Source organism: Scylla paramamosain, chromosome 38 (genome assembly GCF_035594125.1).
Source record: "Scylla paramamosain isolate STU-SP2022 chromosome 38, ASM3559412v1, whole genome shotgun sequence".
Lineage (NCBI taxonomy): Eukaryota > Metazoa > Arthropoda > Malacostraca > Decapoda > Portunidae > Scylla > Scylla paramamosain.
In genome coordinates, this window is record NC_087188.1 from 3119863 (window position 1) to 3143134 (window position 23272).

The following is a 23272-nucleotide window of genomic DNA, read 5'->3' on the forward strand; positions in this document are numbered from 1 at the left end:
AGAACAACAACAAAAGATGGATATGGAAAAGATAATAAAGCAACAGCAACAGAAACACAATAATGATATGGAAAAGAAAGATTAAAATAATAAAGGAAAAAGGTAATCTTGTGAGAGACATGGTACAGAGAAAGATGTATGTGGTGGTATTTGGTGTCAAGGAGAAGAACCTACCCATGAAAATAGCTAGAGAGAAAGAAGAAGTGAAAAGGGCCAAGGAAATTATAGCAGAACTGGTTAGAAGGAGAGGAGATATATGAACAAATTGAAGAGATTTACTGGATTAGAAATAGAAAGTATGAAAAAATGGGACAAGACCAATGAAAATAAGATTCATGTCACAAACAGCAATGGAAAATGTCTTATAAAGAAAAGGAAAATTGGCAAAAGTAGAAGGAATGAAGTGAATATGGATAAAAGAGATATGAACAAAGAAGAGAGAAGCATATTAAAAGAGTTGAGAGTAGAGGCCCAGCCAAAAAGTGAGGAGAGAACACAGGAACAAGCGAGGAGATTCACTTGGAAAGTTGTGGACATGAAAGTGAGAAGATGGTGGTACAAAGATGCCTTGGAAGATCAAGCAGAAGCTTAAAAATTATGTATACTCGTACAAATAAAGATGGTTTGGTGTTGAGCCTATTGGAACTCAAAGACTACCTAAAGATCAATAAACCATACGTGGTATGTTTATTGAAAACTGAACTAAAAGAGGAAATAAAGTTGAGATTTGCAAAGGAAGGATATTGCACATGGAGGAGGGATAGAAAAGGAAAGAGAGGAGGAGTGATGATATTGGTAAAAGAGGATATTGTTGTTGAGGAAGTGGAATATGGTGATGGAATGGTGGAAACACTGAGTATTGTGATTAAGATCAAAGGAAGTGAAAAAAAATAAAATCATTGTGACATAACATACCACCAAAAACTAATGCATGGGAGACCAATAGATATAAAATTATGCAACTAGAAATGAGAAATAGAGGAAATGATAAGGAAAAGTAACAAAGTGCTCTTAGTAGGCAACTTCAACACAGAAGGAATTAACTAGAAGGAGATGGAAGCGAAGGAAAATGCTGTGTCATGGAGTGAAGAACTTATGCATACCATGATGGTGAATACAATGAAACAGTGGATGAACGAGCCTACAAGATGCAGAGAAGAACTATCACAGTTGGACTTAGTGTTTATGAAAACCCCAGAAAGTAGACCAAGTATATGTTGCCTGAGTTGACTGGGAAGAAGTAATCATATGACAATAGAAATTTTTTTTTTTCTTTTTTTTATGTAGGAGGGACACCAGCCAAGGGCAAAAAAAAAAAAAAAAAACAATAAAAAAAAAGAAAAACCCACTGAGATGTCAAGCCTCTAACAGTAGTAGTAAAAAATTGGAGGACAAATGTCTTGAAACCTCCCTCTTGAAGGAATTCAAGTCATGGGAAAGTGAAAATACAGAAACAGGCAGGGAGTTCCAGAGTTTATCAGAGAAAGGGATGAATGATAGAGAATACTGATTAACTCTTGCATTAGAGAGGTAGATAGAATAGGGTTGAGGCAAAGAAGAAAGTCTTGTGCAGCAAGATTGTGGGAGGAGGGGAGGCATGAAGTTATCAAGATCAGAAGAACAGTTAGGATGAAAATAGTGTTAGAAGATAGCTAGAGATGCAGCATTGCAATGATGAGAGAGAGGCTGAAGACAGTTGGTTTGAGGAGAGGAGTTGATGAGACAAAAAGCTTTTGGTTCCACTCTCTAGAAGAGCAATATGAGACATGGAGTATGTGAAGTATACTCCGTACATGGACAGATAAGGCCCTTGTACAGAGTTAGCAGCAAGGGGGGATGAGAAGAACTGCTGGAGATGTCTCAGAATGCCTAACTTCATAGAAGCTGTTTCACCTAGAGATGAGATGTGAAGTTTCCAGTTTAGATTTTAAGAAAAGGACAGATGGAGGATGTTCACTGTAGAAGAGGGGGATGGTTGAGTGTCATTAGAGAAGTGGAGATAAATGTCTGGAAGGTTGTGTCAAGTTGATAGATGGAGGAATTGAGTTTTTGAGGCATTGAACAATAACAAGTTTGCTCTGCCACAGTCAGAAATTTTATAAAGATTTGAAGCCAGGTGTTCTGTGGCTTCCCTGTGTGAACTGTTTGCTTCCTGAAGGGTTGGATGTCTACGAAAAGACATGGAAAAGTGAAGGATGGTATCATCAACTTAGGAGTGGATAGGACAAGAGGTTTGGTTTAGAAGGTGATTGATGAATGATAGGTGACAGGACAGAATCGTGAGGAACATCACTGTTAATAGGTTTAGGAGAAGAACAGTGACTGTCTACCACAGGAACAGCAGAATGGTCAGAAGGGAAACTTGAGATGAAGTTGCAGAGAGAAGGATAGAAGCTGTAGGAGGGTAGTTTGGAAATCAAAGCTTTGTGCCAGACTCCATCAAAAGCTTTTGATATGTCTAAGGCAACAAGAAAAGTTTCACCAAAATGTCTAAAGGAGGATGACCAAGACTCAGTAAGGAAAGCCAGAAGATCACCATAGAGCAACCTTGATGGAATTCATACTGATAATCATATAGAAGGTTGTAAAGTGATAGGTGTTTTAAGAATTTTCTTGTTGAGGATAGATTTAAAAACTTTAGATAGGCAAGAAATCTAAGCAATAGGACGGTAGTTTGAGGGGTTAGAACAGTCACCCTTTTTAGGAATAGACTGAATGTAGGCAAACTTCCAGCAAGAAGGAAAGGTAGATGTTGACAGAGTTGAAAGAGTTTGACTAGGCAAGGTGCAAGCACAGAGGTGTAGTTTCAGAGAACAATAGGAGGGACCCCATCAGGGCCATAAGCCTTCTGAGGGTTTAGGCCAGCAAGGGCATGGAAAACATTATTGTGAAGAATTAAATAGGTAGCACGAAGTAGTCAGAGGGTGTAGGGGAGATAGAGAGGAACAAACCCTGAATTGTCCAAGATAGAGTTTTAGCAAAGGACTGAGCGAAGAGCTCAGCTTTAGAGATAGATGTGATTGCAGTGGTGCCATCTGGTTGAAATAAAGGAGGGAAAGAAGAAGCAAAGTTATTGGAGATGTTTTTGGCTAGGTGCCAGAAGTCATAAGGAGAGTTAGATCTTGAAAGATTTTGACAATTTCTATTAATGAAAGAGTTTTTGGCTAGTTGGAGAACATACTTGGCATAGTTCCAGGCAGAAATATGGAACACATGAGATTCTGGTGATGGAAGGCTCAAGTGCCTTTTGTGGGCCACCTCTCTATCATACGAGTACATACCACGAGAAGAGGCTGTGTTAAACCAAGGTTTGGAAGGTTTAGGTTGAGGAAAAGAGTGGGGAATGTATGCCTCCATGCCAGACACTATCACCTCTGTTATGCCTTCAGCATACAGAGATGAATCTCTGTCATGAAAGCAGTAGTCATTCCAAGGAAAATCAGGAAAATACCTCCTCAGGTCCCCCCAACTAGTAGGGGCAAATTGCCAGAGGCACTTCTGCTTAGGGGAATCCTGAGGAGGGATTGGAGCAATAGAACAAGATACAGATATGATATTGTGATCGGAGGAACCCAATGGAGAAGAGAGAGTAACAGCATTAGCAGAAGGATTAGAGATCAGGTAAAGGTCAAGAATGTTGGGCGTATCTCCAAGATGGTCATGAATACGTGTAAGGTGGTGCACCAACTACTCTAGGTTGTGGAGGATAGCAAAGTTGAAGGCTAGTTCATCAGGATGTTCAGTGAAGGGAGAGGAAAGCCAAAGTAAACATCAAAGTCTCCAAGAGTGAAGATCTCCGCAAAACGGAAGAGAGTCAAAATATGCTCCACTTTGGAAGTTAAGTAGTCAAAGAATTTCTTATAGTTATAATAGTTAGATGAGAGGTATACAGCACAGATAAATTTAATTTGAGAGGATTTTATAGTCGTAGCCAGATAGTGGAAAACTCAGAAGATTCTAGAGCATGGGCACTAGAGCAGGTTAAGTTGTTGTGCACATAAATACAACATCCAGCTTTGGATTGAAAATAAGGATAGAGAAAGCAGGAGGGAACAGAAAAGTCAGTTGCTTCAGACACCTGTGTTTCAATGAGGAAAAGATGAAGTTTAGTAGAGGAGGGGTGGTCTAATGATTGAAAATTAGATCTAAGACTGAATGTTGCAGAAGTTAATGAAGAAAAAGTTGAGGGGGGGGGGTGTCAAGACACTTAGGGTCAATACCAGAAGAGCAGTCCAACCTGGGGACATTTTTGGCCCCACCCCCCAGATAGGGACTCTGAGGCAGGTGTAGGAGTTGCCATGATAATTTTGAATTTTGAGTGAAGGGTGTGTGTGTGTGTAATTAGGTGCTTGTAATTTTGTGTGAAGGGAGAGAGTCTTTAGAGTGCAGGCTGTGACTGTCCCCTTGTTTTGTGATACATGAAGGTAAACGTTCAGTGAGGTCACAGCTGTGTTTAATGATAAGTTGACAGTACCCCCTGATCCAGTGCTTTAGACATCAATGGGAGTACTTATTGTTTTGGCAGGTGCCTACTGCCTCCTCCTACAAGAGGAAACTGTTGCACAGGAATGAACAATTTAGAAATGGGAGACAGAACTATGCTAAGGCAAACTTTTGTAGAGCTTAATAAATTTTATGGAAAAATTAACTGGAATGAGCTGTTTGAAGGTAAAATAATATAAGATGAATATGAAATATTTTTTGAACAGGATATTTTTCTGACAGGTCTCTGTCATGGAAGCAGTAGTCATTCCAAGGAAAATCAGCAAATTACCTCCTCAGTTCCCCCAACTAGCAGTGGCAAAATGCTAGAGGCAGCTTTGCTTAGGGGGATCCTGAGGAGAGATTGGAGTGATATGAGATTGTGATTGAAGGAGCCCAATGGAGAAGAAAGGGTAACATCATAAGCAGAAGGATTAGAGGTTAGGAAAAGGTTAAGAATGTTAGGTGTATCTCTAAGACAGTCAGGAATACGAGTAGGGTGCTGCACCAGTTGCTCTAGGTCATGGAGGGTACCAAAGTTGAAGGCTAGTTCACCTGGATAGTCAGTGAAGGGAGAGGAAAGCCAAAGTTGGTGGTGCACATTGAAATCTCCAAGAATGGAGATCTCTGCAAAAGGGAAGAGTCAGAATGTGCTCCACTTTGGAAGTTAAATAGTCAAAGAATTTCTTATAGTCAGAGGAGTTAGGTGAGAGATATACAGCACAGATAATTTTAGTTTGAGAGTGACTCTGTAGTTGTTGCCAGATGGTGGAAAACTTGGAAGATTCAAGAGCGTGGGCACGAGAGGAGGTTAAGTCACTGCGCACATAAACACAACTTCCAGCTTTGGATTGAAAATGAGGATAGAGAAAGTAGGAGGGAACAGAAAAGGGGCTACTGTCAGTTGCCTCAAGACACCTGTATTTCAGTGAGGAAAAGAAGATGAGGTTTAGTAGAGAGAGAGAGAGAGAGAGAGAGAGAGAGAGAGAGAGAGAGAGAGAGAGAGAGAGAGAGAGAGAGAGAGAGATGGTGAGCAGATAGGTGGTGTTTTAGAGATTGAAAATTAGATCCAAGACCATGAATGTTGCAGAAGTTAATGAAGAAAAATTTTTTTTTTTTTTTTTTTTTTTTTTATGTAGGAAGGATACTGGCCAAGGGCAACAAAAATCTAATAAAAAAAAATGCCCACTGAAATGCCAGTCCCTAAAAGGGTCAAAGCAGTGGTCAAAAATTGGTGGATAAGTGTCTTGAAACCTCCCTCTTGAAGGAATTCAAGTCATAGGAAGGTGGAAATACAGAAGCAGGCAAGGAATTCCAGAGTTTACCAGAGAAAGGGATGAATGATTGAGAATACTGGTTAACTCTTGCGTTAGAGAGGTGGACAGAATAGGAGTGAGAGAAAGATGAAAGTCTTGTGCAGCGAGGCCGCGGAAGGAGGGGAGGCATGCAGTTAGCAAGATCAGAAGAGCAGTTAGCATGAAAATAGCGGTAGAAGACAGCTAGAGATGCAACATTGCGGCGGTGAGAGAGAGGCTGAAGACAGTCAGTTAGAGGAGAGGAGTTGATGAGACGAAAAGCTTTTGATTCCACCCTGTCTAGAACAGCAGTATGAGTGGAACCCCCCCAGACATGTGAAGCATACTCCATACATGGACGGATAAGGCCCTTGTACAGAGTTAGCAGCTGGGGGGGTGAGAAAAACTGGCGGAGACGTCTCAGAACACCTAACTTCATAGAAGCTGTTTTAGCTAGAGATGAGATGTGAAGTTTCCAGTTCAGATTATAAGTAAAGGACAGACCAAGGATGTTCAGTGTAGAAGAGGGGGATAGTTGAGTGTCATTGAAGAAGAGGGGATAGTTGTCTGGAAGATTGTGTCGAGTTGATAGATGGAGGAATTGAGTTTTTGAGGCATTGAACAATACCAAGTTTGCTCTGCCCCAATCAGAAATTTTAGAAAGATCAGAAGTCAGGCGTTCTGTGGCTTCCCTGCGTGATATGTTTACCTCCTGAAGGGTTGGACGTCTATGAAAAGACGTGGAAAAGTGCAGGGTGGTATCATCAGCATAGGAGTGGATAGGACAAGAAGTTTGGTTTAGAAGATCATTAATGAATAATAAGAAGAGAGTGGGTGACAGGACAGAACCCTGAGGAACACCACTGTTAATAGATTTAGGAGAAGAACAGTGACCGTCTACCACAGCAGCAATAGAACGGTCAGAAAGGAAACTTGAGATGAAGTTACAGAGAGAAGGATAGAAACCGTAGGAGGGTAGTTTGGAAATCAAAGCTTTGTGCCAGACTCTATCAAAGGCTTTTGATATGTCCAAGGCAACAGCAAAAGTTTCACCAAAGTCTCTAAAAGAGGATGACCAAGACTCAGTAAGGAAAGCCAGAAGATCACCAGTAGAGCGGCCTTGACGGAACCCATACTGGCGATCAGATAGAAGGTTGTGAAGTGATAGATGTTTAAGAATCTTCCTGTTGAGGATAGATTCAAAAACTTTAGATAAGCAGGAAATTAAAGCAATAGGACGGTAGTTTGAGGGATTAGAGCGGTCACCCTTTTTAGGAACAGGTTGAATGTAGGCAAACTTCCAGCAAGAAGGAAAGGTAGATGTTGACAGACAGAGCTGAAAGAGTTTGACTAGGCAAGGTGCAAGCACGGAGGCACAGTTTCGGAGAACAATAGGAGGGACCCCATCAGGTCCATAAGCCTTCTGAGGGTTTAGGCCAGCGAGGGCATGGAAAACATCATTACGAAGAATTTTAATACGAGGCATGAAGTAGTCAGAGGGTGGAGGAGAGGGAGGAACAAGCCCAGAATCGTCCAAGGTAGAGTTTTTAGCAAAGGTTTGAGCAAAGAGTTCAGCTTTAGAAATAGATGTGATAGCAGTGGTGCCATCTGGTTGAAGTAGAGGAGGGAAAGAAGAAGAAGCAAAGTTATTGGAGATATTTTTGGCTAGATGCCAGAAATCACGAGGGGAGTTAGATCTTGAAAGGTTTTGACATTTTCTGTTAATGAAGGAGTTTTTGGCTAGTTGGAGAACAGACTTGGCATGGTTCCGGGCAGAAATATAAAGTGCATGAGATTCTGGTGAAGGAAGGCTTAAGTACCTTTTGTGGGCCACCTCTCTATCATGTATAGCACGAGAACAAGCTGTGTTAAACCAAGGTTTAGAAGGTTTAGGACGAGAAAAAGAGTGAGGAATGTACGCCTCCATGCCAGACACTATCACCTCTGTTATGCGCTCAGCACACAAAGACGGGTCTCTGACACGGAAGCAGTAGTCATTCCAAGGAAAATCAGAAAAATACCGCCTCAGGTCCCCCCAACTAGCAGAGGCAAAACGCCAGAGGCACCTTCGCTTAGGGGGATCCTGAGGAGGGATTGGAGTGATAGGACAAGATAAAGATATGAGATTGTGATCGGAGGAGCCCAACGGAGAAGAAAGGGTGACAGCATAAGCAGAAGGATTAGAGGTCAGGAAAAGGTCAAGAATGTTGGGCGTATCTCCAAGACGGTCAGGAATACGAGTAGGGTGTTGCACCAATTTGAGGAGGATGTCGAGATACTTAGGGTCAGTACCAGAAGAGCAATCCGACTTGGGAACATTTGTGGTCACCTCCCTAGATTGGGACTCTGAGGCTGGTGTAGGAGCCACCATGATAATTTTGAATTTTGAGTGAAGGGTGTGTGTGTAATTAGGTGCTTGTAGTTTTGTGTGAAGGAAGAGGGCAGGCTGTGACTGCCCCCTTGTGTTGTGAGACACAAAGAAAAACGTTCAGTGAGGTCATAGCTGGGTTGAATGATAAGTTCACAGCATCCTCTGATCCAGTGCTTTAGACCTCACTGGGAGTAATTATCATTTCAGCAGGTGCCTGCTACCTCCTGTCTGCATTAATACATTTCATATGTATAATGTACTTGCTTAAAAACCTTGGATGAACAACATTTTCAGTATTCCATGCTCACCTGAAAAGCAGCTCCTGTTACTGCTCAGAATGAATGTTGTAAATTTTTTTTATTATGCTGAATATGTTAATATGTATGTAGAATGACTCTATAAAAAACCTGAAAAATTTCTCACTGCTGGCACCTGATAATGGCCACTTCTCAGAAATTCCCCAATTGGGTTCAGTAATGAATGGTGGGATAAACAGGTGAATCACACACATATATTTTCAGTAGGGAGAAGGAAGGGGATGAAGAAGAAGGAGAAGGAGTATGTGGACAAAGTAGGGAAAGAAGAAGATGAGGACAAGGAGAGAGAGAGAGAGAGAGAGAGAGAGAGAGAGAGAGAGAGAGAGAGAGAGAGAGAGAGAGAGAGAGAGAGAGAGAGAGAGAGAGAGAGAGAGAGATGGTGAGCAGATAGCCATTTGGTGTGAAATAATCTGCCAAATCCCTCTCTGCTTCCATCATCACCATCCATCCATCTGTTGCATCTTTTTCAGTAATTGTGAATACTACTACCATTTTTGTCTCAGCTTATTGTTTTAAGTTAGGAGACATCATGCAGTGCTCAAAAGCCATTAATTGTACCATATATATGTTTGAATTGCTACAGTAAGTGGTAGAGTATGGGGGGGAATCATACACAATAGTATGAAATGTGAGGAGGGGAAGGAGGAAGAAGAGAGAGAGAGAGAGAGAGAGAGAGAGAGAGAGAGAGAGAGAGAGAGAGAGAGAGAGAGAGAGAGAGAGAGAGAGTGGGCACACCTGAAAGGTGAAAAGATGGTACAGGAGTACTCAGTGAAGTGTAAGTTACAGGTGGCATGGCCTTCAGGGACTTAAAAAGAAAACATAAAAAGTTATTAGGAATGCCCTCTAGAATGCCCCTTAAAATTTATGTTGCAGGAGAGCACTAATTTAAGGGAATTAAGCTATTGTAACCAACTTTTCTTATTTGCTGACTGTTACAGATTTCAAGTAGTGAATATAGTCAAGTGTCACATTGGGCAAGAGCACAATGAAGAAGCATGGACACTATTGGCAATGCTGTCAGGCTACATCACTATCAAGAATGTTGCTTTTGCTGTTGACTACTTTGAGCAACACTGCCAGAACACAGCAGAGGTGTGTAATGAATTCAGATTGTGACTTAGATTTTATGATGATGAATTATATAAGATAAAATAATTGTACAAGTTTGCCATTTCCAGTAAAAGTTTGATAGCCATATGGCAATATTTAGCTCATTAAAATTATTATATATGATTTATGTTGAGCACACCCCCTCCCTTCAGAAATCTCAATTTTTTTCTCTTTAATTTTGCCAGGTTTTGCCAGTTTTTATAATCTGAAAAAAAATTCTATATAAATATTAGGTCATTGTACATCTGGCATCTTAGTAGGGGTGAGAATGTGAGTTCCTAAGGACTAGCTCCCCAGTGTCTGCCAGAGTCATGGCATGAATGGATCTGTGATGCCCACAGAAAACTGGTGATGTCTCAAAAGTTATTATTACTTAGATCAATATTTTATTTATTTTATTTTTTCTTATATGTAAGGTCACTGGCCAAGGGAGACAAAACCAGAAAAAAAAAGATCCCACTTGGGCGCCAGTCTGAAAAGAGATGTCAAGAGAATCAATGAAAACTGAAGGATAAGTGTCTTGAAAGAGGAAGGAAATACAGAAGTAGGCAGGAAGTTCCAGAATTTACCAGAGAAAGGAATGAATGACTGAGCATACTGATTAACTCTTGCATTAGAAAGATGGACAGAATAGGGATGAGAGAAAGAAGAAAGTCTTGTGCAGTGAGTGTGTAGGGGGCGAGGCATGTAGTTAGCAAGATCAGAAGAGCAGTTAGCATGAAAATAGTGGTAGAAGATAGCAAGAGATGCAACATTGTGGCAATGAGAAAGAGGCTGAAGACAATCAGTTAGAGGAGAGGAGTTGATGAAATGAAAAGCTTTTGATTCCACACTGTCTAAAACAGCAGTATGACTGGAATCCATACATGTGAAGCATACTCCATACATGGGTGGATAAGACCCCTGTACAGAGTTAGCAGCTGGGGGTGTGAGAAAAACTGGCAGAAATGATTCAGAATGCCTAACTTCATAGAAGCTGTTTTATCTACAGATGAGATATGGTTTCCAGTTTAGATTATAAGTAAAGGACAGACTGAGGATGTTCATTGTAGAAGAGGGGGACAGTTGAGTGTCATTGAAGAAGAGGGGATAGTTTTCTGGAAGGTTGTGTTGAGTTGACAGATGGAGGAATTGAGTTTTTGAGCCAATGAATAAATACTAAGTTTTCTCAGCCCCAATCAGAAATTTTAGAGAGATCAGAAGTTAGGTGTTGTGTGGCTTCCCTGCATGGATTGTTTATTTCCTGAAAGGTTGGATGTCTACAAAAAGATGTGGAAAAGTGCAGGGTGGTATCATCAGTGTAGGAGTGGATAGAACAAGAAGTTTGGTTTAGAAGATCATTGATGAATAATAGGAAGAGAGTGGGTGACAGGACAGGACCCTGAGGAACACCACTGTTAATTAATAGATTTAGGAGAACAGTGACTGTCAACCACAATGGCAATAGAACGGTCAGAAAGGAAACTTGACATGAAGTTATAGAGAGAAGGATAGAAGCTGTTGGAGGTTATTTTCGAAAACAAAGCTTTGTGCCAGACTCTATCAAAAGCTTTTGATATGTCCAAGGCAACAGCAAAAGTTTCACCAAAATCTCTAAAAGAGGATGGCCAAGACTCAGTAAGGAAAGCCAGAAGATCACCAGTAGAGCAGCCTTGATGGAACCCATACTGGAGATCAGGTAGAAGGTTGCGAAGTGATAGATGTTTAAGAATCTTCCTGTTGAGTATAGATTTAAAAATTTTAGATAGGCAGGAAATTAAAGCAATAGGACGGTAGTTTGAGGGATTAGAACGGTCACCCTTTTTAGGAACAGGCTGAATGTAGGCAAACTTCCATCAAGAAGGAAAGGTAGATGTTGACAGACAGAGCTGAAAGAGTTTGACTAGACAAGGTGCAAGCACGGAGGCACAGTTTTGGAGAACAATAGGAGGGACCCCATCAGGTCCATAAGTCTTCCGAGGGTTTAGGCCAGCAAGGGCATGGAAAACATCATTGCAAAGAATTTTAAAAGGTAGCATGAAGTAGTCAGAGGGTGGAGAAGAGGGAGGAACAAGCCCAGAATTGTCCAAGGTAGAGTTTTTAGCAAAGGATTGAGTGAAGAGTTCAGCTTTAGAAATAAATGTGATAGCAGTGGTGTCATCTGGTTGAAATAAAGCAAAGTTATTGGAGATATTTTTGGCTAGATGCCAGAAGTCATGAGGAGAGTTAGATCTTGAAAGGTTTTGACACTTTCTGTTAATGAAGGAGTTTTTGGCTAGTTGGAGAACAGACTTGGCATGTTTCCAGGCAGAAATATAAAGTGCATGAGATTCTGGTGATGGAAGGCTTAAATACCTTTTGTGGGCCACCTCTCTATCATGTATAGCACGAGAACAAGCTGTGTTCAACCAAGGTTTGGAAGGTTTAAATCGAGATAAAGAGTGAGGAATGTATGCCTCCATGCCAGACACTATCACCTCTGTTATGCGCTCAGCACACAAAGACGGGTCTCTGACACGGAAGCAGTAGTCATTCCAAGGAAAATCAGCAGAATACCTCCTCAGGTCCCCCCAACTAGCAGAGGCAAAACACCAGAGGCACCTTCGCTTAGGGGGATCCTGAGGAGGCATTGGAGCGATAGGACAAGATACAGATATGAGATTGTGATTGGAGGAGCCCAATGGAGAAGGAAGGGTGACAGCATAAGCAGAAGGATTAGAGGTCAGGAAAAGGTCAAGAATGTTGGGTGTATCTCCTAGACAGTCAGGAATACGAGTAGGGTGTTGCACCAATTGGTCTAGGTCGTGGAGGGTTGCATAGTTGAAGGCTGGTTCACCAGGATGGTCAGTGAAGGGAGAGCAAAGCCAAAGCTGGTGGTGAACATTGAAGTCTCCAAGAATGGAGATTTCTGCAAAAGGGAAGAGGGTCAGAATGTGCTCCACTTTTTAAGTTAAATAGTCAAAGAATTTTTTATAGTCAGAGGAGTTAGGTGAGAGGTATACAGCACAGATAAATTTAGTTTGAGAGTGACTCTGTAGTCGTAGCCAGTTGGTGGAAAACTCGGAAAATTCAAGAGCGTGGGCACAAAAGCAGGTTAAGTCATTGCACACATAAACACAACATCCAGCTTTGAATCGAAAATGAGGATAGAGAAAGTAGGAGGGAACAGAAAAGGGACTACTGTCAGTTGCCACAGACACCTGAGTTTCAGTGAGGAAAAGAAGAGGAGGTTTAGAAGAGGAGAGGTGGTATTCTACAGATTGAAAATTAGATCTTAGACCATGAATGTTGCAGAAGTTAATGAAGAAAAAGTTGAGTGGGGTGTCAAGACACTTAGGGTAATTGACAGAAAGGCAGTCCGACCTGGGGACATTTATGGTCCCCTTCCCAGATGGGGACTCCGAGGCTGGTGTATGAGTCGCCATGATAATTTTGAAACATAGATGTTAATAGACAGAGTTGAAAGAGTTTGACTAGGTAAGGTGCAAGCACGGAGCCACAGTTTCAGAGAACAATAGGAGGGATCCCATCAGATCCAAAAGCCTTCTGAGGGTTTAGGCCTGTGAGGGCATGGAAAACATCACTGTGAAGGATTTTAATGGGTAGCATGAAATAGTCAGAGGGTGGAGGAGAGGGAAGAACTAACCCTGCATCATTCAAGATAGAGTTTTTAACAAAGCTTCAAGCAAAGAGTTCAGCTTTAGAAATATATGAGATAGCAGTGGTGCCATCAGGCTGAAATAGAGGAGAGAAAAATGAAGAACCAAAGTTACTGGAGATGTTTTTGGCTAGGTACCAGAAGTCATGGGATCTTGAAAGATTTTGACACTATTAATGAAAGAATTTTTGGCTAGTTGGAGAACAGACAGCATCATTTTGAGCAGAAACATAAAGCACATGAGATTCAAGTGATGGAAGGCTGAAGTACCATTTGTGGGCCACCTCTATCATGTATAGCATCAAAATAGGCTGTGCTAAACCAAGGTTTGGAAGGTTTAGGTTGAGAGAAAGAGTGAGAAATGTACGCTTTAATGCCAGACACTATTACCTCTATTATGGGCTCAGGAGATAGAGACAGGTCTCTGAAATGGAAGCAACAGTCATTCCAAGGAAAATCAGCATAATACCTCAGGACCACCAACTAGCAAGGACAAAACAGCAGAGTCACCTCTGCTTTGGCGGATCCAAGAGGATCCTGAGGAGGTATTTTGCTGATTTTCCTTGGAATGACTACTGCTTCCGTGTCAGAGATCCGTCTTTGTATGCTGAGCGCATAACAGAGGTGATAGTGTCTGGCAAGGAGCCATACATTCCTTACTCTTTTTCTCAACCTAAACCTTCCAAACCTTGGTGTAACACAGCTTGTTCTCATGCTATACATGATAGAGAGGTGGCCCACAAAGGGTATTTATGCGTTCCATCACCAGAATCTCATGCACTTTATATTTCTGCCCAGAACCATGCCAAGTCTGTTCTCCAACTAGCCAAAAACTCCCTCATTAACAGAAAGTGTCAAAATCTTTGAAGATCTAACTCCCCTCGTGACTTCTGGCATCTAACCAAAAATATCTCCAATAACTTTAATTCTTCTTCTTTCCCTCCTTTATTTCAACCAAATGGTATCACTGCTATCACATCTATCTCTAAAGCTGAACTCTTCGCTCAAACCTTTGCGAAAAACTCTACCTTGGACAATTCAGGGCTTTTCCTCTCTCTCCTCCACCCTCTGACTACTTCATGCTACCTATTAAAATTCTTCGCAACGATGTTTTCCATGGCCTTGCTGGGCTAAACCTCAGGAAGACTTATGGACCTGATGGGGTCCCTCCTATTGTTCCCCGAAACTGTGCCTCCGTGCTTGCATCCTTCCTATTCAAACTCTTTCAGCTCTCTCTGTCAACATCTTCCTTTCCTTCTTGCTGGAAGTTTGTCTACATTCAGCCTGTTTCTAAAAATGATGACCATTCAAATCCCTCCGTCCTATTGCTTAAATTTCTTGGCTATCTGAAGTTTTTTAATCTATCCTCAACAGGAAGATTCTTAAACATCTATCACTTCACAACCTTCTATCTGATTGCCAGTATGTGTTCCGTCAAGGCCGCTCTACTGGTGATCTGGCTTTCCTTGCTGAGTCTTGGTCATCCTCTTTTAGCGATTTTGATGAAACTTTTGCTTTTGCCTTGGATATATCAAAGGTTTTTATAGAGTCTGGCACAAAGCTTTGATTTCCAAACTACCCTCCTAAGGCTTCTATCCTTCTCTCTATAACTTCATCTCAAGTTTGCTTTTTGACTGTTCTATTATTGCTGTGGTAGATGGTCACTGTTCTTCTAAATCTATTAACAGTGGTGTTCCTCAGGGTTCTGTTCTGTCACCCACTTTCTTCTTTTTATTCTTGAATGACCTAAACCATACTTCTTGTCCTATCCACTCCTATGCTGATGATACCACCCTGCACTTTTTTCAATGTCTTTTCATAGACATCCAACCTTTAAGGAAGTAAACATTTCATGCAGGGAAGCCACAGAACACCTGACTTTTGATCCTTCTAAAATTTCTGATTGGGGCAGAGCAAACTTGGTATTGTTCAATGCCTCAAAAACTCAATTTCTTCATTTATCAACTCGACACAACCTTCCAGACAGCTATCCCCTCTTCTTCAAAGATGCTCAACTGTCCCCCTCTTCTACGCTGAACATCCTTGGTCTGTCCTTTACTTAAAATCTGAACTGGAAAACTTCACATCTCATCTCTAGCTAAAACAGTTTCTATGAAGTTAGGCGTTCTGAGATGTCTCCGCCAGCTTTTCTCACTCCTCCAGCTGCTAACTCTGTACAAGGGCCTTATCCGTCCATGTATGGAGTATGCTTCACATGTCTGGGGGGGGTTACACTCAGACCGCTGTTTTAGACAGGGTGGAATCAAAAGCTTTTTATCCCATCAACTCCTCTCCTCTAACTATCTTCAGCCTCTCTTTCATCGCTGCAGTGTTGCATCTTTAGCTATCTTCTACCGCTATTTTCTTGCTAACTACTATTTTGATCTTGCTTGCTGCATGCCTCCCTTCATCCCGTGGCCTCGCTGCACAAAACTTTTTGCTTTCTCACCCCTATTCTGTCCACTTCTAATGCAAGAGTATTTTCAATATTTTCAATAATTCATCCCTCTCTCTGGTAAACTCTGGAACTCCCTGTCTGCTTCTGTATTTCCACCTTTCTATGACTTGAATTCCTTCAAGAGGGAGGTTTCAAGACACTTATCCTTCAATTTTTGACTACTGCTTTGGACCCTTTTCTAGGACTGGCATCTCAGTGGGCCTTTTTTTTTTTTTTTTTTTGAATTTTTGCTGCCCTTGGCCAGTGCCCCTCCTACTTGAAAAAGAAAAAAAAAAAAAAAAAGAAAAGGAGTCACTATGATGATTTTGAACTTTGAAGGGTGTGTGTGTGTAATTGGATGCATGTAATTTTGTGTGAAGGAAAAGAGTTGTCTTTAGAGGGCAGGCTGTGACTGCCCCCTTGTTTTGTGAGACATAAAGGGAATTCATTTAGGTCACAACTGGGTTAATGGTAAGTTCACAGCACCCCCTGATCCAGTGCTTTAGACTTCACTGGGAGTAATTATCATTTTGGCAGGTATCTACTGTGTCCTGCTTCATTTATTTTTAGCATGTTGGAATTTTAAAAGTAGCTCCAGAAAGAGGATTAAACATTGAATATTTTGACAGATTGAATTTGTATATAAGATAAATAATAATTGTTATTTTGATTTATTTCCGGGGCAATGCATTGGAAGAAAATTTATGAATATTTTGCAATTTTTCTCAGGAATGGAGTAAAATATTAAAAAGTTGCATTGTCATTTTATAGTTACATGTCTAGTTACTACAGGGGCAAAATGTGATTGAAAGTGAACTGACAGAAGTGTCTATCTTTCTATTATAGTGAATGTAATTTTTTATTTATTTTTTTCCATTTTACTTTTTTCCTAAAAACTACTCATCCAAATAAAATCAAATTTTTCTAGATATGCCCTTAATCAATCCCATAAAACATATAAAAATGTTATGTAAATAGACATAATATGAATGTCACCACTTAAGTAACTGGTGTTGTCTCCTTAAGGAGGCTGTCCCCCTCGCCTTTTTTTTTTATCTTCATTATTTGTTCTTTTCCCATTAAATTTTTATGGTAAATCAAAATTAGTATGTATGTAAGTGCTATTGTCCAAGAGTCCTCCCAGTATGCCATTTTGATACAACCATTCCCCCATCCCCTCAGAATGGTACCTATTTTTGAAATCTATCACCTTTTACAATTTTTAATTATTTAAAAGTTTCCATATATATATATAGGAAAAATCATAAATTATAGAATTATAGAAAAAAACAGTTTTATTTATATAATATGCTCTACATGACTGCCTTTGTGCTGAAAACACATTTCAGTGTATGTCCTCCACTGCTGAAGAACACATTCAAACACATCTGGATTTATACTTGTAATGGTGTTCATGATACCATATGTATGGAAACTTATGGGACACCCTGTATATATATATATATATATATATATACTCGTATATATATATATATATATATATATATATATATATATATATATATATATATATATATATATATATATATATATATATATATATATATATATATATATATATATATATATATATATATATATATATATATATATATATATATATATATATATATATATATATATATATATATATATATATATATATATATATATATATATATATATATATATATATATATATATATATATATATATATATATATATATATATATATATATATATATATATATATATTGTAGCCAAAAATAGTTCCACAAGAAGAAAATAATATGAAAAGTCCTCCTTACATTTTTATCATGCATCCTGCTGGCATTTAACTGACACCTCAGGTGCAGCTTTGCCAGATATAATCTTGTTACTGGCATACTTCATACACTTTTCTCCTAACAGTTGTTTTCCTTTTTACAGCATATTATGGTATGTATATTGTTCCACGCCTTTTTGTTTTATTTGCAGTTTCTCTTTAGTATATATACAGTATATACATTCTGTTCATTGAAATGTAGTAGAGAGGACTGAATTTGATTATCAAAGAGAACATGGAAGTGACATCTATTTGTCATGGTGTATAATCATGCACTGAGCCTATTAAACTTTTGATCATATAGGCATAAGTTGAGAGCAGATTCTTGATACTCCCATAAGCATGATTATAAACCACTAGAGGCATTTCATTTATGTGGAAAAAAATTCATAAAATATGAAATGATGTGGTTGACCAGAGGGAGTAATGACAAAAACATGTCATTTGATGTGGTTGACTATGAATTGGTTAAAATACCAATGATTTCCTTTCTCTGAGTCTGTTTCATTAAGATTGATACATAAGTGGCTCAGGAGATAGCTGTTATTACTAAATAGAGCAGCATTTTCATTTGCTGCCTTGTTTGACATTTATAGAAAATCAAGTTTACACATGTAATTTTGTCCATCTCAAAGGAGGTACTGGATTAATTATCTTGTCAGTAAATCATCAGTGCACATGTACTTGCTTTTTACCCTATAATGTTTCATCATCTCATGACATTGTACATTAGATGTAGCAAAATTTCATAAATTCATTGCATGCAACTTTTCATTAGGAAATGTAATTTGATTTTAAATAATGTTTAAAATATGAAAATAAACAAGGTATATATTCATTAAGAATCTTTAGCTTTACTTTGTTATTATTGGTTAGTCATTCTTATTATTATTGATTAATCATTCTTTGCTGCAGGTGGGATCATACACTCTGCTGCAGGTGCTGAAGGTACTAAGCAACAGTATGAAACATGTCCCTGCTGATCGTGCTGAGGACCTGCACCAGCAACTTCTCTTACCTCTTTCGTCATTTTCTGTTGGAGCTGAGCTCATTTCCTCCATGATGGATGCTGTCACACTCCTTACATACACTCTCCATGGTGATGATATAGAAAGTGAGTTGGAAAATTTTGCCTTCTGTTTCGAGTATGAATGTACTTATTTTAATGGTAAACTTAACCTTTGATACAATGAATATTGATATAATGAAACTTTAAGTCTCTTGAAAAAGCCTCAAATATGACAAGCTCTAGGTGGCTATAAGTAGCAAAAGTGTGTTAAATAGGAAAAGTCACAAGATTTTGAGTGACATGCAGGCACAAACACATTATTGGGCATTGCATTTGTAGGTGATAGGTGAAAAGGAGTCTTTCCCTTCTTTATATCATCATGTACTTGTGCCACTCAGAGTTCCAATTGAATAAATATTACTGAATGACTTACCTCATACAGTAGAACCTCAGTTCACTTACTTAATCTGTTCCCCTCTCTGCTCCATACACTCTCTTTCTCTCTCTGGCTTTGTTAATTATCTGAGAGAGAGAGAGAGAGAGAGAGAGAGAGAGAGAGTCATTGGCAGTTGTCAAGGTCATGGACTGACACAATTCCAGCTCATTCTCTCTCTCTCTCTCTCTCTCTCTCTCTCTCTCTCTCTCTCTCTCTCTCTCTCTCTCTCTCTCTCTCTCTCTCTCTCTCTCTCTCTCTCTCTCTCTCTCTCTTGTAGTTTTATGGGTAGCACATATAGCTTTGGTGATGAACTTGTCAATCATGACCTTGAACTTAAATGTCCAGTAAAACAGTTGATGTGAGTGGGGGTGGCTGGGTAAGTTGTGGAGTGGAGAGTGGAATACTGTCGCCATGGCAACTCCCATCTGAAATTGCTTTCAATGTAGCCATTCTCTCATCCAACCTCTCAGATCATAGTAACAAACAATAATGGGGTTATCATGTCTCAGAGAGAGAGAGAGAGAGAGAGAGAGAGAGAGAGAGAGAGAGAGAGAGAGAGAGAGAGAGAGAGAGAGAACCCTACCACCTTTTGTAAACATTATGTCTTCCATCTGTGAAATGCTCCATATAACTGCCTTAAATATTGTGTTGTTGTGAAACAAGAGGACCCAGACATTATTGCAATAAGTGAAACATGGTTCTCAGTGAATAAACCAGCTCACCAGTATGAAATTAATGGCTGTGACTTGTTCCACAAAAACCGTGACACCCGTGGCGGAGGAGTGTGTTTGTACGCGCAAAAACATACAAGTAGTGAGAGCACAAATCACTGTCCCTCCACACCTTGAGTGTCTCTGGGTACACCTGAAAAATGTAAAACAAGTGTCCCAAATAATATTGTGTGTGCTGTACTATCTCCCAGATTCTGACGCTAATACACATAGTGATCTCACTGAACACATAATAACGAGTGTGGATATGTTCAGACGGAGGCATAATAATTGTAAAGTGAAAATCTGTGGTGATTTTAATGGGCTTAATAAAGATCAAATATGTAATCAACTGAGTCTGAAAAACTTGGTGACACAGCCCACTCATGAAAATTCCGTGTTAGATCTTGTGCTAACAGACATGCATTACTATAGGTCCCCTGTATACCTGCCCCCTATTGGTCTGAGCAGACACAAGTGCGTGTTGGTGCGGCCGGCCACACCAGCCTCACCCCCGCACCACCACACTGTGCAGTACCCGCCCCTACAAGGAATCGTCCATGAGGGAATTCGGATCCTGGATTACAGCGGTAGACTGGTCATTCCTAGAAACATACCCCAGCATAGAACAACAAGAAAATGCATTGCACGCTATCCTCCAACACCAATACGAAGCCTACTTCCCGCTGAAAACATGGCGAAAGCGAGAGAGTGACCAACCGTGGATGACCCCTGAGAGAAAGCGGTTGATAGTTAAAAAGCGAAATGTGTACAACAAAGGGAACCCAGAACGATATCGTGAACTAAATTGTTGTGCAAAGAGAAAAATCAAACAGGCGAAACATGACTATTTTGTGACGACACAAAGTGAAAGTGGATTTAACAAGTGCATTGCAAAACTTATAGAACCTAAACGAAAGCCTGTAAGCCTCCCTTTCCTCAACCTAAGCGACCCATGTGAGATTGCTAACGCGATAAATGCACACTTTGCCACAATATGTACAAACTATCCACCCCTGGACCCAAGTATCGTACCTGCCCACCAACCTTCATTGCCTCCCCCTTACTACTCGAGGCATGATATTTATAAAGACTTAAAGAAAATAAAAACAAAGAAATCTACTCCCCAAGGTGAAATTCTGCTGAAACTAGTAAAAGAATTTGCATATGAACTGAGCCAACCGCTTGAAATAATTTATAACAAGTGCCTACAAACAGGAGCCTGCCCTGACCGGTGGAAGCAGTCCACAGTGACAGCCCTGCCCAAGGTGGCTGATGTGACCAACCTGTGTGTCTCTCACACACACTTTCGGGAAGGTGCTGGAGGGGCGCGTTGCAGATGTAGCCCTGACGGACATGCGCCCACACATCGATGAGCACCAGTTCGGGAACTTGAAGGGACGCTCTACCACGCAGTACATGGTGTTCCTCCTGGACGCCATCCTGAAAGGTCTGGAGCAGCGTAATACGGTGGCCCAGATGTGCCTGATTGATTTTAAGAAGGCTTTTGACAACGTGGATCACAGCGTAGCAGTGACCCAACTGTACAACCTCGGTTGCCGCACGTCATTTCTACCATTCATTTCATCTTTTCTCACGGGCAGGCAGCAGCGTACCAAATACAAAGATAAAACATCCACGTGGCTTCCCACCACATGTGGGGTGCCGCAGGGGACCTGCATCGGACCTGTCATCTTCCTTGCCCTCATCAACAGCCTGTTACAACATTCATCCCATAAAGTGAAATTTGTGGATGACGTCACTGTGTTCTCGGTAAATACAACAGCGGACCTGCAAGCAAACCGACTCCAGCAACTTATCACCACCATCAATGAACAGTGCCAACAACTCAAATTAATACCCAACCCAAATAAATGTCAACTGATAAATATCAACCTCTTGCGGCAGGGTGTGGCATTTCCAGATGTGCATCTCGACGCCAACCCCATCCCCTGCATCGACATAGCCAAAGTAGTCGGACTAGTCATGAACTCCAACTTGACCTGGCAGGACCATGTCAACCACATCATCAAGAAGGCTTCCAAGCTATTCTTCATGCTATTCAAAGCGAGATCGTTTGGAGCAACACAGCAACAACTAGTGCAGCTATACTGCCAGCGCATACGACCCGTGCTGGAGTACGCGTGGCCGGTGTGGCATTCCGGCCTTACAACCGCACAACGAACCACCCTAGAACGTGTGCAGAAGCGGGTGTGTCGTATCATCCTCGGAGGCAGCTACAACAGCTACACAGCCACGCTTACCACGTTCGGCCTGCCTTCCCTGGAGGACAGGAGAGGTCAGCTTACCCTCAGTTTTGGGGAGCTTGCAGCTTCTCCCCCAGCGAGCACCATCACGGTATCAGACCAGGCACAGTGCCAGGTTACCGCCTGTCAGGTGCCGCACAGAAAGGTACAGGAACTCCACCATCCCCTATGTGACTCGCCTGGCCAACAAGTAGACATAACTGGCACAAAAATACATGGACACTATATTCTTTCTCTAAAGTGTTTTACCCTGGTAAACTTTTTACTTTAAGTTGATTTTAATAGTTTAAATATTTTAACCTAGTATATATGTATTGTTTTTAACTTTTATTTCCATGTAAATCAAGACCCCTTCAGCAACTAACACTGTATTGTCTGCTGCCTCTTGATAAATAAACCTGATATTATTATTATTATTATTATTATTATTATTATTATTATTATTATTATTATTATTATTATTATTATTAAACTAGTGAACTAGTGTGATTTTTGGTAGTGTTTTTAATTTCATGTATTGTGTCAACACAAGATTGAACTGAGCTACTGGACTTAAATCAGCATTCACATTATGTCTTTATAGTTTTATTTTGAGATGATGCAGGAGAGAAAGTAGAACACACACACAAACACTGATCACATTGCCATATTGTGTGACATACACCCTGTTATCCCTCACTTATAAGTCATGTGTTCTTATATTTTTATTTAAAATACTGTAGGAGGAAGAATAATAACTACACTAAAGATATATATACCAAAACACACACACACACACAAAAAAAAAAGATATATATATATATATATATATATATATATATATATATATATATATATATATATATATATATATATATATATATATATATATATATATATATATATATGGAAAAATCTATCATATGGCTGGCAAGAAGATAGCTGTTGCTAGTGAACTCATTGATCATTGATTTTAATCTGTTGTCATATTGGTTTGGGAGCAATTGAAAGAAAAGTTTAAAATATCATTCTTCGTCAAATTTTGATTGACAATAAGAATAATTTTCTAAAACTCTCTCTTGTTTAGAATTTTGTTTTATTTGGGAAAAATCAGCTAGGATGGGTCGTTTTTTACCCATGCCACAGAGAATAGAGTTAAAGGGATGTTATACCCAAATTTTTGTATATCAAAGGTTTACTGTACATATTAGTTTAGTCCCCTTTCATTTTTCAATGCAGTGTACTTTTTCATAATTAAAATATTATGTACTGTACAATATTTATATTTTTTTCCATTGTGTTAAAGTGAATTTTAAATTGGTGTTTGTGTTGGAATTGGAGGACAAAATTTGTTCACCAACCCTGTTTGAATTGGGAGTTGTTTGAACTGAAGTAT

At 40.0% G+C, this 23272-nt stretch overlaps 1 protein-coding gene across 1 annotated transcript in view; it reads left to right on the plus strand.

Moving 5' to 3' along the window:
- Window positions 1–19028, plus strand: part of LOC135091602 (condensin-2 complex subunit D3-like) — a 50029-nt gene extending 31001 nt beyond the window's left edge. The window contains exons 4-5 of the mRNA XM_063989357.1: window positions 9404–9557; window positions 18391–19028. Of these exons, the coding sequence (XP_063845427.1) occupies window positions 9404–9557; window positions 18391–18660 (424 nt within the window). The 3' untranslated portion in view covers window positions 18661–19028. The remainder of the gene's footprint in view (window positions 1–9403; window positions 9558–18390) is intronic.
- The last annotated feature ends 4244 nt before the right edge of the window (window positions 19029–23272 follow it).